At 39.2% G+C, this 12,059-nt stretch overlaps 1 protein-coding gene across 2 annotated transcripts; it reads left to right on the top strand.

The window, feature by feature from the left end:
- The first annotated feature begins 488 nt into the window (after positions 1 to 488).
- Positions 489 to 11,977, top strand: LOC120020244 (sterile alpha motif domain-containing protein 13-like). Of its 2 annotated transcripts, none has more exons than XM_038963780.1 (4): positions 489 to 611; positions 10,790 to 10,832; positions 10,933 to 11,044; positions 11,131 to 11,977. In XM_038963780.1, the coding sequence occupies exons 2-4, from the start codon at positions 10,795 to 10,797 to the stop codon at positions 11,305 to 11,307; spliced, it is 327 nt and encodes a 108-aa protein (XP_038819708.1). In that variant the 5' UTR covers positions 489 to 611; positions 10,790 to 10,794; the 3' UTR covers positions 11,308 to 11,977. The 2 variants fall into 2 exon arrangements, with proteins under 2 accessions (XP_038819708.1, XP_038819707.1); XM_038963779.1 differs by lacking the exon at positions 489 to 611 and adding an exon at positions 9,539 to 9,813.
- The last annotated feature ends 82 nt before the right edge of the window (positions 11,978 to 12,059 follow it).

Raw genomic sequence — 12,059 nt, 5'->3', positions numbered from 1 at the left:
TGGCACCATTTTCTTGTTTTAAAAATGTATGGATAGCCAGGGGAACACTCCAACACTCAGACATCATTTACAAATGATGCATGTGTGTTTAGTGAGTCCGCCAGATCAGAGGAAGTATGGAGGACCAGGGATGTTCTCTTGATAAGTGTGTGAATTGGATAATTTTCCTGTCCTGTTAAGCATTCAAAAGGTGCCAAGTACTTTTGGGTGTCAGGGAAAATGTATGGAGTAGAAAGTACATTATTTTCCATAGGAATGTAGTGAAGTAAAAGTAGTCAAAAACATAAATAGTAAAGTAAAGTACAGATACCCCCAAAAATTACTGAAGTGGTACTTTGAAGTATTTTTACTTAAGTAATTTACACCACTGGCTAGGACTGTCTAGGAGTGGTTTGATTGGGGAGGGAAAAACTGAAAAAAAGCTGTTGGTAGAGAGGTTTGGAACTCTTTCTTATTGGTCTATTAACTCATTTATACAACAGGTGGGTCTAATCCTGGATGCTGATTGGTTAAAACTGCATTCCAGCTGGTGTCTATTCCACAAGTTTACCACCGGCTAAAGCTACGAAGTTCAAATGCTTATTTACACTGGCAAGAAAAACTATTTACCGGTAAGTGCTTTTGAACAGGATATAGTAGTACTGTAAGTGCAAGGCAAACCGGTTTTAGTGTGACAAGAATTGCAACGTTGCTGGGTTTTTCACGCTCAACAGTTTCCTGTGTGTATCAAGAATGGTCCACCACCCAAAGGACATCCAGCCAACTTAACACAACTGTGAGAAGCCTTGTCCTGAAAAACAGCTTCTATCTCAAGGCCATCAGACTGTTAAACAGCCATCACTAACACAGAGAGGCTGCTGCCTACATACAGACTTGAAATCATTGGCTACTTTAATAAATGGATCACTAGTCACTTTAATAATGCCACTTTAATAATGTTTACATATCTTGCATTACTCATCTCATATGTATATACTGTATTTTATACCATCTATTGCATCTTGCCTATGCGGCTCTGTCATTGCTCATCCATATATTTCTATGTATATATTCTTATTCCATTCCTTTACTTAGATTTGTGTGTATTAGGTAGTTGTTGTGGAATTGTTAGATTGCAGGTTAGATATTGCTGAACTGTCAGAACTAGAAGCACAAGCATTTCGCTACAATCGCAATAACATCTGCTAACCATGTGTATGTGACCAACATGGGCCAGCATCTCTGTGGAACACTTGACACCTTGTAGAGTCTATGCCCCGACAAATTGAGTCTGTTCTGAGGGCAAAAGGTTTTCCTAATGTTTTGTACATTCACTCAGAGTATTTGTTACAAGGACCGTATGAGATTAATTGGCTCCACGCTGTTATAAATGGCGATTTATAAAATAATGTAAAAACATTTTCCTGCATTGCAGTCGGTCTTTCCCTCAATGGCTTGATCTCTGTCCTCAACAGGTGTTATATAACTATGGATAACATATGATCATTAACTAATGTAATGATGGAGTTGTTATTACCTGCTACCATCTGCATACAATCTGTTAATGGTTTGCTTTGTCCTATTGCTCATCACCCTGTCCGCTATAGTGATAAAGTCCAACTTGCTCTGCCACAACAAAATCTTTATCTACAGTGCCTTCAGAAAGTATTCATAACCCTTGACTTTTTCCACATATTGTTGTTACAGCCTGAATTTAAAATGGATTCAATTGAAATGTTTTTTTTTTTACACTAGCCTACACACAATACACCATAATATCAAAGTAGAATGATGTTTTTGAAATGTTTACAAATTAATTCAACATTTTTAATCTGAAATGTATTGAGTCAATAAGTATTCAACCCCTTTGTTATGGTAAGCTTGAATAAGTTCAGGAGTAAAAATGTGCTTAACATGTCCCATAATAATTTGCATGGACTCACTGTGTGCAATAATAATGTTTAACATGATTTTTGAATGACTACTCAGTTGTGCAGTGAATTTCAAACACAGATTCAACCACAAAGACCTGGGAGTTTTTCCAATGCCTCGCAAAGAAGGTACAAAAAAAAAGCAGCCATTGAGTACTTTGAGCATGGTAAAGTAATGAATTACACTTTGGATGGTGTTCAATACACCCAGTCACTACAAAGATACAGGTGTCCTTCCTAACCCAGTTGCCGAAACCGCTCAGCGATTTCACCATGAGACCAATGGTAACTTTAAAATAGTTACAGAGTTTAATGGCTGTGATAGGAGAAAACTGAGGATGGATCAACATTGTAGTTACTCCACAATACTAACAAAATTGACAATGAAAAGAAGGAAGTCAAAAAGCAATTACCTTTTTGTCCTGAAGAGAAAGTATTATGCTTGGGGAAAATCCAATACAACAAATTACTGAGTACCACTCTCCATATTTTCAAGCATGGTGTGGCTGCATTATGTCATGGGTATGCTTGTAATCGTTAATGACTGGGGAGTTTTTCAGGATAAAAAATAAATGGAATGGAGCTAAGCACAGACAAAATCCTTTCCACCAGACACTGGGAGATGAATTTACATTTCAGCAGGACAATAACCTAAAACACAAGGCCAAATCTACACTGGAGTTTCTTACCAAGAAGACAGTGAAGGTCCCTGAGTGGCCGAGTTACAGTTTTAACTTCAATCTGCTTGAAATCAATGAGAAGACCTGAAAATGGTTGTTGAAAAAAATGATGGGCAAATGTTGCACAATCCAGGTGTGGAAAGCTCTTAGAGACTTACCCATAAAGACTCACAGCTGTAATCACTGCCAAAGGTGATTCTAACATGTATTGACTCAGGGGGTTGAATACTTATCTAATCAAGATATATTCTTTTTCATTATGTTTTTTTTAACAAATGTTATAATTTTTCTTCCACTTTGACATTACAGAGTATTTTTGTGTAGATCGTTGACAAACAATGGCAATTAAATCCATTTGAATCCCACCTTTTCAACAACAAAATGTGAAAAATGTAAAAGGGTGTAAATACTTTCTGAAGGCACTGTATGTACCATCTTACATTCCTCCCAATCAAGGTCCTACCACCTCTACATAACTCTGATCAGGTAAATAAAATCACTTACCTAAAGTCTTCACATTTCTACTGGGGCCTTTATGTACTCCACTTCAAATTGTACTCAACTGTCTGCACACACGTTATGGTCACACGGTGTGTGTGTAACCATAACTACAGGGTCATGTCAGAGAGAGGGAGGCGAAGGGAGCGCCCCAACTCTGCCCAAAATCTTTCCACGTTAAGCAGATCCTTTGTTTTTGTATGGGAGTGTCGAATTCAGTCAAGGTTAACATGAATTACTATTTTGATATGTGAGGCTTATTTGATTTAATAGAAGTTTCGTAATACTTAGGTTGTTACGAGTGTACTGATAAGTGTGATGCACCTGACATCCTGTCAACTTTGAGAAAAAAACACTTGATATTGGAGTTGTATCTGTTGAATTTCGAGATGTTCAATACATATTCATGAGGCTGGCATAGCATCTCACTCCATTGAATACAGGCAGTTGATGTCAACACCACTCTTTGAGCATTTAAAAATGACTCAAATAATGAGATGTATACACCAATCCAAAGAGAGGAATAAGCGGGAGTGACACTCAGCCGTTCCTCTCTGTGGACGACCGATCTCCTTGTTAGGGCAAAGACATAAGCACAACGTCCTTATATCCATATCTCTGGTCATATGCACCAATTAAAGCTTCCGAGATATTGGGATCATTTGAGCTGTAAGGCTGATGCAACCGACTGCAGATGAATGTCAAGGAGTGAAGTCTGGGGAGGTGTATCTGCAACTGCCGAAAGTCGGACACTAGTGTGGTTTTCCAACAGCAAGGCTCAGTGCAACTTGGCAGTGTTGCCATTGTTTATAATGTCTAAACTCCGTGAAGAAGTTATTTGGGCTGCAATTTCTGAGGCTGGTAACTCTAATGAACTTATCCTCTGCAGCAGAGGTAACTCTGGGTGTTCCTTGCCTGTGGCAGTCCTCATGAGAGCCAGTTTCATCATAGCGCTTGATGGTTTTTGCGACTGCATCTGAAGAAACTTTCAAAGTTCTTGAAATGTTCCAGATTGACTGACCTTCATGTCTTAAAGTAATGATGGACTGTTGTTTCTTTTTGCAATTATTTATAGTTTTACTTTTGATACTTAAGTGTATTCGAAACCAAATAGTTTTAGACTTTTACTCAAGTAGAATTTTACTGGGTGACTTTTGCTTTTACTTGAGTCATTTTCTATTAAGGTATCTTTACTTTTACTCAAGTATGACAGTTGGACACTTTTTCCACCACTGGCGCTGAGCGACTAGTATGGGAGGACTGTAGCTCCGACGTCACATAAAATGTTTTTTCTTTTTTTCTGCTGCTCAACTCCAACGTAAATCGTGGAGTTGAGTTTAATCGGTTACTAGCTACTATACATAGCTAGCTAGCTAAGCAAACAAGCAAAATATTAGCAATTTATTTTACTGTTTGCAGGTCAGCTAGAGCTAGCAGCAAGCTAGTGGTAACCTTTTCACTATAAACAGAACAATATCAAATATTGTTTAGAAACTCTGTGACGATATGCTCGAATTAAACTTGGTAGCGTTAGCAAGCTGGCTATTCTACCAAGAGAAGTAGCAATGTGAATGTGTGGCCGGCGAATAGCTAGCTAGCTAGATAACGAAAGTGAACCAAGTTGACTCTCACATTTCCACAGCAACTGGCCATCCTCACACAATACGAGCTCTACACCACTTCGGGCAGTGTCCTATCCAGATGGCCTTACACTGCAGACAGGGCAAGACCATTTGCCACAAGCACATGAGTCTCAGCTTCCCCATTCCACCATGCCAAACACCATTGCCAGTGCCGAAGCCGGATAAAAGACAGTGTGGCTCAACATAAGACCATGTAGAACCACCATAAAATAAATATGGATATTTTCTATCAGTCTTCAAAACTTGGCTGCCTCTATGGATTCACAGAACATATTTATATAAGCTGTACAGGGCTATGTAGCATCAAACAGATGTTAGACATTCAGATTTCCAAATAATGTTTATTTGTCAAATTCTAAAATACAAGGGAGTGTGCACTATTTAATGCCAACTCAAAAAGAGAACTGGGTATTCAACAAGAATGTTACACGGTAAAAGTAACATAGAAAACCAAATACAGTATGAACAGTTTTTACCTTGTCAGTTCAGGGTGTCTGAGTGTGTCTCAGGTGTAGTAGTGCAGAGAACTGTAGGATTGTTACACCAGATAATGTGATTTGTGATTTAACCAAACATGTTTGGTATCCGTTACTGGGAATTATAGGATAGGTAATTAGAGAATTTTTGACCAACCTTAGCTTGACGCTAGTTAGTACAACTGATTGCATTCAACTGAAATGTGTCTTCCGCATTTAACCCAACCCTTCTGAATCAGAGAAGTGCTGGGGGCTGCCATAATCAACATCCACGTCTTCGGCGCCCGGTGCCTTGCTCAGGGGCAGAACGACAGATTTTTACCTTGTCAGCTCAGGGATTCGATCTAGCAACCTTTTGGTCACTAGGCTACCTGCCGCCACCATGCCATCTTCGTCCTCGATTCGTGGAAACAGGAGTCTCATAAAATGTCCGTGTCTAGTTGCAGAGGTTCTGTTTGAATTTAGAAAATGCTCAGTTATTAAAAGAAATAAAACATTTTGCTTCATGTGTACGCCGCCATCTTGTCTATTTCAAGTAGTTTCTTATTGATCGAGACAGGTGAGTGTGAACCCCAAATGATGACAGACACCGGTCTCGATTCATTGACCATCTATATCCAAGTTTCATCTGGTTTATACCAATGATTATGGACATATTGACAAGATGCATGTCTCTCCGCCCTAACAATGGGAGTCGTTGTCCACAAAGCGAGCCGGCTGGCTGTCTAGCTCCCGCCTATCATTTCTTTGGATTAGTGGATACATCTCATTATTGTATTCCTTTAAATATTCAATGAGGATTGTTGACGTCAACATCCTGTATTCAATGGAGAGAAATGCTATGCTACTAGCCTCATGCCATGAATATGCATAGCCACCTCGAGACAATTCCGATATAAAGTGTTTTTCTCAAAGTTGCCTGGATGTCACGTCCTACTTACATCAGTACACTCGTAACAACTTAAGCATTACGAAACTTCTATTCGATAAAATAAACCTCATGTAGCAAATAAGCCATACGTTTTTTTGTTGACCAAATTTGACACTCTCGACCTCCATATGAAACTCCTTGTTTGGTGGGCGAAACAAAGAAAAAACGCCACCTACTGGAGGGAGACAGATTTTCCGCCGAATTGGCCATCTCAAATAATTCAATCCAGTATACTTTATTGACATGGAAAGTAAACACTTACAGTGTCAAAGTAAACATATAGCGACAATGGTCAAAGACAGGAATATACTAGACTATTTGTAATAAAGCAATAATAATGATAGTGATAATCATACTAAGAGCAATTACAACAACAAAAATGAATAAAGAATAGGCAGATATGAATAATCACACTATGCTTCTAACTGACTGTCACTCAGGTTGCGGCAGGAGGCCACAAATGTGGCTGCTAAAAGACAGAATTTTGTTTTTTCACAGCTCAAATAAGCAAAGAGAAACAACAGTCCATCATTACTTTAAGACATGAAGGTCAGTCAATCCGGAAAATTTCAAGAACTATGAAATTAAGTGCAGTTGCAAAAACCATTGAGTGTTATGATGAAACTGGCTCTCATGAGGACCGCCACAGGAAAGGAAGACCCAGAGTTACCTCTGCTGCAGAGGATAAGTTCATTAGAGAGTTACCAGCCTCAGAAATTGCAGCCCAAATAAATGCTTCACAGAGTTCAAGTAAGAGACACATCTCTTTGTGAGACGCAGAATAGGTGAACGGATGATCTCCGGATGTGTGGTTCCCACCGTGAAGCATGGAGGTGTGATGGTGTGGGGGTGCTTTGCTGGTGACACTGTCAGTGATTTATTTAGAATTCAAGGCACACTTAACCAGCATGGCTACCACAGCATTCTGCAGCAATACGCCATCCCATCTTTCAACAGGACAATGACCCAAAACACACCTCCAGTCTGTGTAAGGGCTATTTGACCAAGAAGGAGAGTGATGGAGTGCTGCATCAGCTAACCTGGCCTCCACAATAACCCAACCTCAACCCAATTGAGATGGTTTGGGATGAGTTGGACCGCAGAGTGAATGAAAAGCAGCCAACAAGTGCTCAGCATATGTGGGAACTCCTTCAAGATGGTTGGAAAAGCATTCCAGGTTAAGCTGGTTGAGAGAATGCCAAGAGTGAGCAAAGATGTCATCAAGACGATGTGGCTACTTTGAAGAATCTAAAATATATTTGATTTGTTTAATACTTGTCGTTACTACATGATTCCATATGTGTTATTTCATAATTTTGATGTCTTCACTATTATTCTACAATGTAGAAAATAGTCAAAATAAAGAAAAACCCTTGAATGAGTAGGTGTGTCCAAACTTTTGACTGGTACTGTACGTTAAATAGACTTGAGCTCAAGTTGTTCCTGTTTCACAGTGTGCCCTTGGGAAAATAAATGTGTGTGTTTACTTCCAATTTGACTGCATTATTTCTATACATTGTTTTGATGACATTTATGTTTCCACCCATACAACTTTCAATTAATTTGCAAAAAAATGCCTTGATGACAAATTGAATCAAAGGCTTTTTGTAAATCCACAAAGCAGGAGAAATGTTTCATTTTGAGTCACATTTATCAATTAGGGTGTGTAGGGTATAAATGTGACCTGATGTTTGATAATTTGGTAGGAATCCAATTTGACTTCTGCTCAGGACATTGTGTTCACTGAGAAAGTGTATTTTCCCCAGGTTGCTGTTCACACAAATGCCACAGTAATTGTTTGGATCAAATTTGTCTCAATTTAAAAATATATATTGTTATTAGTCCTTGGTTGTAGATGTCAAGGAAATAACCTACACTCACAACTATATGTATTTTTTTTACCCCCTTTCTCTCACCACTTTCGTGATATCCAATTGGTAGTTACAGTCTTATCCCATCGCTGCAACTCCCGTAGAGACTCTGGAGAGGCGGAGGTCGAGAGATATTGCATCCTCCGAAACACGACCCTGCCAAGCCCACTTCTTCTTGACACACTGCTCGCTTAAACCGGAAGCTAACCGCACCAATGAGTCGGAGGAAACACCGTCCAGCTGGCAACCACAGTCAGCTTGCAGGCGCCCAGCCCGCAACAGGGAGTCGCTAGAGTGCGATGGGACAAGGACATCCCGGCCAGCCAAATCCTCCCCTAACCTGGAATACGCTGGGCCAATTATACGCCGCCTCATGAGTCTCCTGGTCGCAGCCGGCTTCGACACAGCCCGGGATCAAGCCCGGGTCTGTAGTGGCGCCTTAGACCGCTGTGCCACCCGGGAGGCCCCTACATTCAGAACTTTAAATCGTTTGAGTGTGGCAGTGCTAAATTTGTGGTCTGTGAATTTTATAAATTCGTGAAAAATTCCGTCATGACCACAAGCTGTATTTCTTTAAAAATAAAATGTTTTACTATAGATTCCCAATAACCCAAACAGAACTAACAGGTTCTGGTTGTCTTAAATGGCTGATTCAGGAATTAGCCATTTTTCATAGATTTTTTTGTTCCGGATCTATTTTAATATGTATATAATTCTTCAAAGTGAGTTTTCAATTAGTCACCATTATGGATAGCACATTTTTCCTCAGTGTGGTTTGTTTAGGCAGTTTTAACTTTCCCAAAAGTTGTTTGAATTAATGGATTCCTCAATTTCATTGGTTGATGTCTGATGTGTTGTTCTTTGTTTTGGAGTCTATTCTTTCAGGGTTGCCCAATACTGAAGGCGCAGATTCTGGTTCTCTGTTTTTGGCTGGATAGTCCTACGTTTTTTCTTATAGATTTGCAAATCATAATCAAACCATTTTATCATGTCTTTTTGAGATTGTTTTTAGGTGTCTTTTTAAAAACTGGATAAGGATGCCAATTTGTCAAAATGTTGTTTATGTTTTGTACACCCAAATTTCCCCCTCCTTATTGTGATGAAATGTGGGGGCCATTAAGTTGTTTAGGAAGGGTTTAATTTTGGATTTCCAATTGCTTTCTGGTAGTTTTCCATGCTATTCTTAGGCCATCTACATTGCATTCGGAACGTATTCAGACCTCTTGACTTTTTCCACATTGTTACTGTTGCAGCCTTATTCTAAAATTGATAGTTTATTTTTATCTCAATCTACACACAATACCCCATAATGACAAAGTAAAGACAGGTTTTTAGAAATTTAAAACATGTATTTAAAAAATAAAACAACGAAATATCACATTTACATAAGTATTCAGACCCAAAGGTGATGACTAAATTTGGAGTTTTCTAATCTGACTTCTCTATGTGGCCATGTATGGAAATTGTCTTTCTGGGCCGAGCATCAGTTAAACTGCAGTACAGAAGCAAAACTGTAGGATCAGTAGAAACCGTGCTTCTAAACCGGAACCCTGTCCCATTCGCTGCGAACTGGCCAGTCAGGTTTGAGAATGGTGTGTGCGCCTGTTCACGAGCTTCTTGTCTTGGTGTCGCATGCCGACTCGCAGGTCCTTTGAACATATCAGAAAAATTTAATGAGCAATTCAAGTGGTTTATAGATCAAATACACAGCGCCAAGCACACGATCGTGAATAAACCGGATATTTATTTACGCCCAAAGAACTATAAAAGGAAACCAACTAGCTCGCGAATTAGCAATAAAAAGGTAAGTGTCAAATAGACTGAACCAGAACGTTGGCAATGATATGATACAATGATATAATTTCAGTAGTAAGGTATTGTAATATTGAATAAACTATCCTAAATGACTAATTATTCAAAGTTTGTAATGTATACCCATTCTTCTATTACTACATATTTCATACAGCATCTGACTTTTGTTACACATTGTAATATTACACTTAAACAGTCCACAATGTCGTCACCATCAGCTATATTTCTGTCCACGGATGTGTATAGTACTTAATGAAATGCAGTGTCTAAAGTTTAAACTATATGAATGATGCTTCTGGTGGAAATTAGCTTTCCAAAGATAAACTACTGAACATCCAAGACTGGTAGTCTCGTAGGTAGAGTAGCTACACTGAATAGGGAAGTTTTAATCATGCAGATCAGGGAGCTTTAAATTGCTCCCGTCTCTGATATTTGGACTCAAATCTGAGTGCAATGCATTCCATGGTTTTGGATCAGGTCAGAATCCACAGACCACATTGTATTCCAGTATACTCACTAATGTGATGATTATATCCCCCCATGATATGTGAACCAAATTGCCCATCATCCATTGAAGACAGTTTGCTTTTTGGCATTATTGAATGCGATTTCTGATCTATGCATTTGTACCATAGTATTTCCACAGTATCAAGCGCCCCACATCTATGTTGCTTAGCAACTGAGTACTTTACTTATGCGTGTCAGCATTTCAAAGAAATTGTTCAAAAAACGACTCTGGCTTCTCTATTCAACACTCAGTATATCAGATGCTCTGTAGTTTAAGGTTTCATAAAAAAATGACCATATCCAGATAACCTCTTGACACGTCCTATTACAACGAACACACGTTTCAAGTAAGTAGTGAATGTGTTCACTTTATGACAGACCTCATGTGTCTTCATAAACCTAATCTTTTGGATTCAATTGTATTTTTGCTTATCCATATCACCGTTTTCTTTTTCCTCTAGCTGGAATGGAGAACAAAACAAATGGATCAGTGGAAGCTAAACTGTAAGTCTAGTCGTTCTTGTGAGGCTGTAGATCAGGGATACGATTGTGCTGTCCTCCCGCCTTGTCCCTATACCCATTTTCCTGTTCTGTCTTTTTCTAGTGTGGTGGAGAATGGCCAGCTGCCGGACCCTGCAGACTGGGCATTCACTGATGTCGTCAACTATTTCAAAGCTGCAGGATTTGATGAGCAGGCTACTGCTTTCCAAGACCAGGTAATGATAGTCATTTACTAACCTTGCAAGTTGCTCTTTCATGTGGGTAAGAGCTTCCCAATCCCTTCCATTTGTTATTCTTGTAGGAAATCGATGGCAAGTCTCTGCTCCTGATGACGCGGAATGATGTCCTGACTGGTCTGTCTATCAAACTGGGGCCAGCACTGAAGATCTACGAGTACCACGTGAAACCACTTCAAACTCAGCACCTGAAGAGTAATGCTAATGCATCACTGCATGCTCCTCAACGTGTAACAAGATAATCACGAGGCAGGACGGACAGACCAGTCCGAAGAGATTTATAGACCCAAGAGGACAGTGGAGAACGACGGGGCTTAGAAAACTCTTGCATGGTTGCATCTTGCATCCTTCTGAAAATATTATTTTACTTAAACTGCCAAATGATTTGAGCCGTTACGTTTGTTGGTAGTTAACTGAGTGGTATCAGTTTATGAAACCAAACAAGGACTTTAATTCGTTGAGGTCTTGGACATCATAAGATCATTTTACAGGTCTTAAAAAGTACAGGTTTATTTTTTTCTAAGAGTTAGTCTCAAAGCAAATCAAGCTACTGAAGCAGATTCAACTGAATGGGTTATTTAATAGTGGCCGATCCTTTTCAGATGGATGCAAAAGGTGCACTAGATGTCTGACTTTGTGATAATCTATCTTCTACCCATGTCCCATTGATATGATCAGTATATACCAAACTATGGAACAGTTTGATGCCGGTTAAGACTGGATGGTAATTAGTTGGAGGACATGTACGTGTTTGAACCATACTTACTGATCCTCCATTACAGCCATTTTTATTTCACTTAATCAAAGCTGTATCTATGAGCATTATGCGCATCAATTGTAAATTTAAGCACGGGGATATAGGTTTATGAATGTGTTCTTTGATTTCCTTATTCTTAAATATATGGCATTTTACTTTCGTGTTTGATGTGGATGCTTTTATCACGCATACCAGTGACATGCTGCTGCCTTTTGTATTGTAAAGTTGCCCTGTTCA

The sequence above is a fragment of the Salvelinus namaycush genome, chromosome 25, assembly GCF_016432855.1.
Source record: "Salvelinus namaycush isolate Seneca chromosome 25, SaNama_1.0, whole genome shotgun sequence".
NCBI lineage: Eukaryota > Metazoa > Chordata > Actinopteri > Salmoniformes > Salmonidae > Salvelinus > Salvelinus namaycush.
The sequence above is the reverse complement of the archived record's forward strand: the minus strand, read 5'-3'. Positions and strand labels throughout refer to the sequence as shown.

What these genes read in the sequence shown, in the direction of transcription:
- LOC120020244 (XM_038963780.1), top strand. Translation starts at nt 10,795, where the DNA reads ATGGAGAACAAAACAAATGGATCAGTGGAAGCTAAACT. An exon ending in GGATCAGTGGAAGCTAAACT is followed by an intron (nt 10,833 to 10,932) that starts GTAAGTCTAGTC and finishes GTCTTTTTCTAG; the next exon opens with TGTGGTGGAGAATGGCCAGC. An exon ending in CTACTGCTTTCCAAGACCAG is followed by an intron (nt 11,045 to 11,130) that starts GTAATGATAGTC and finishes TTATTCTTGTAG; the next exon opens with GAAATCGATGGCAAGTCTCT.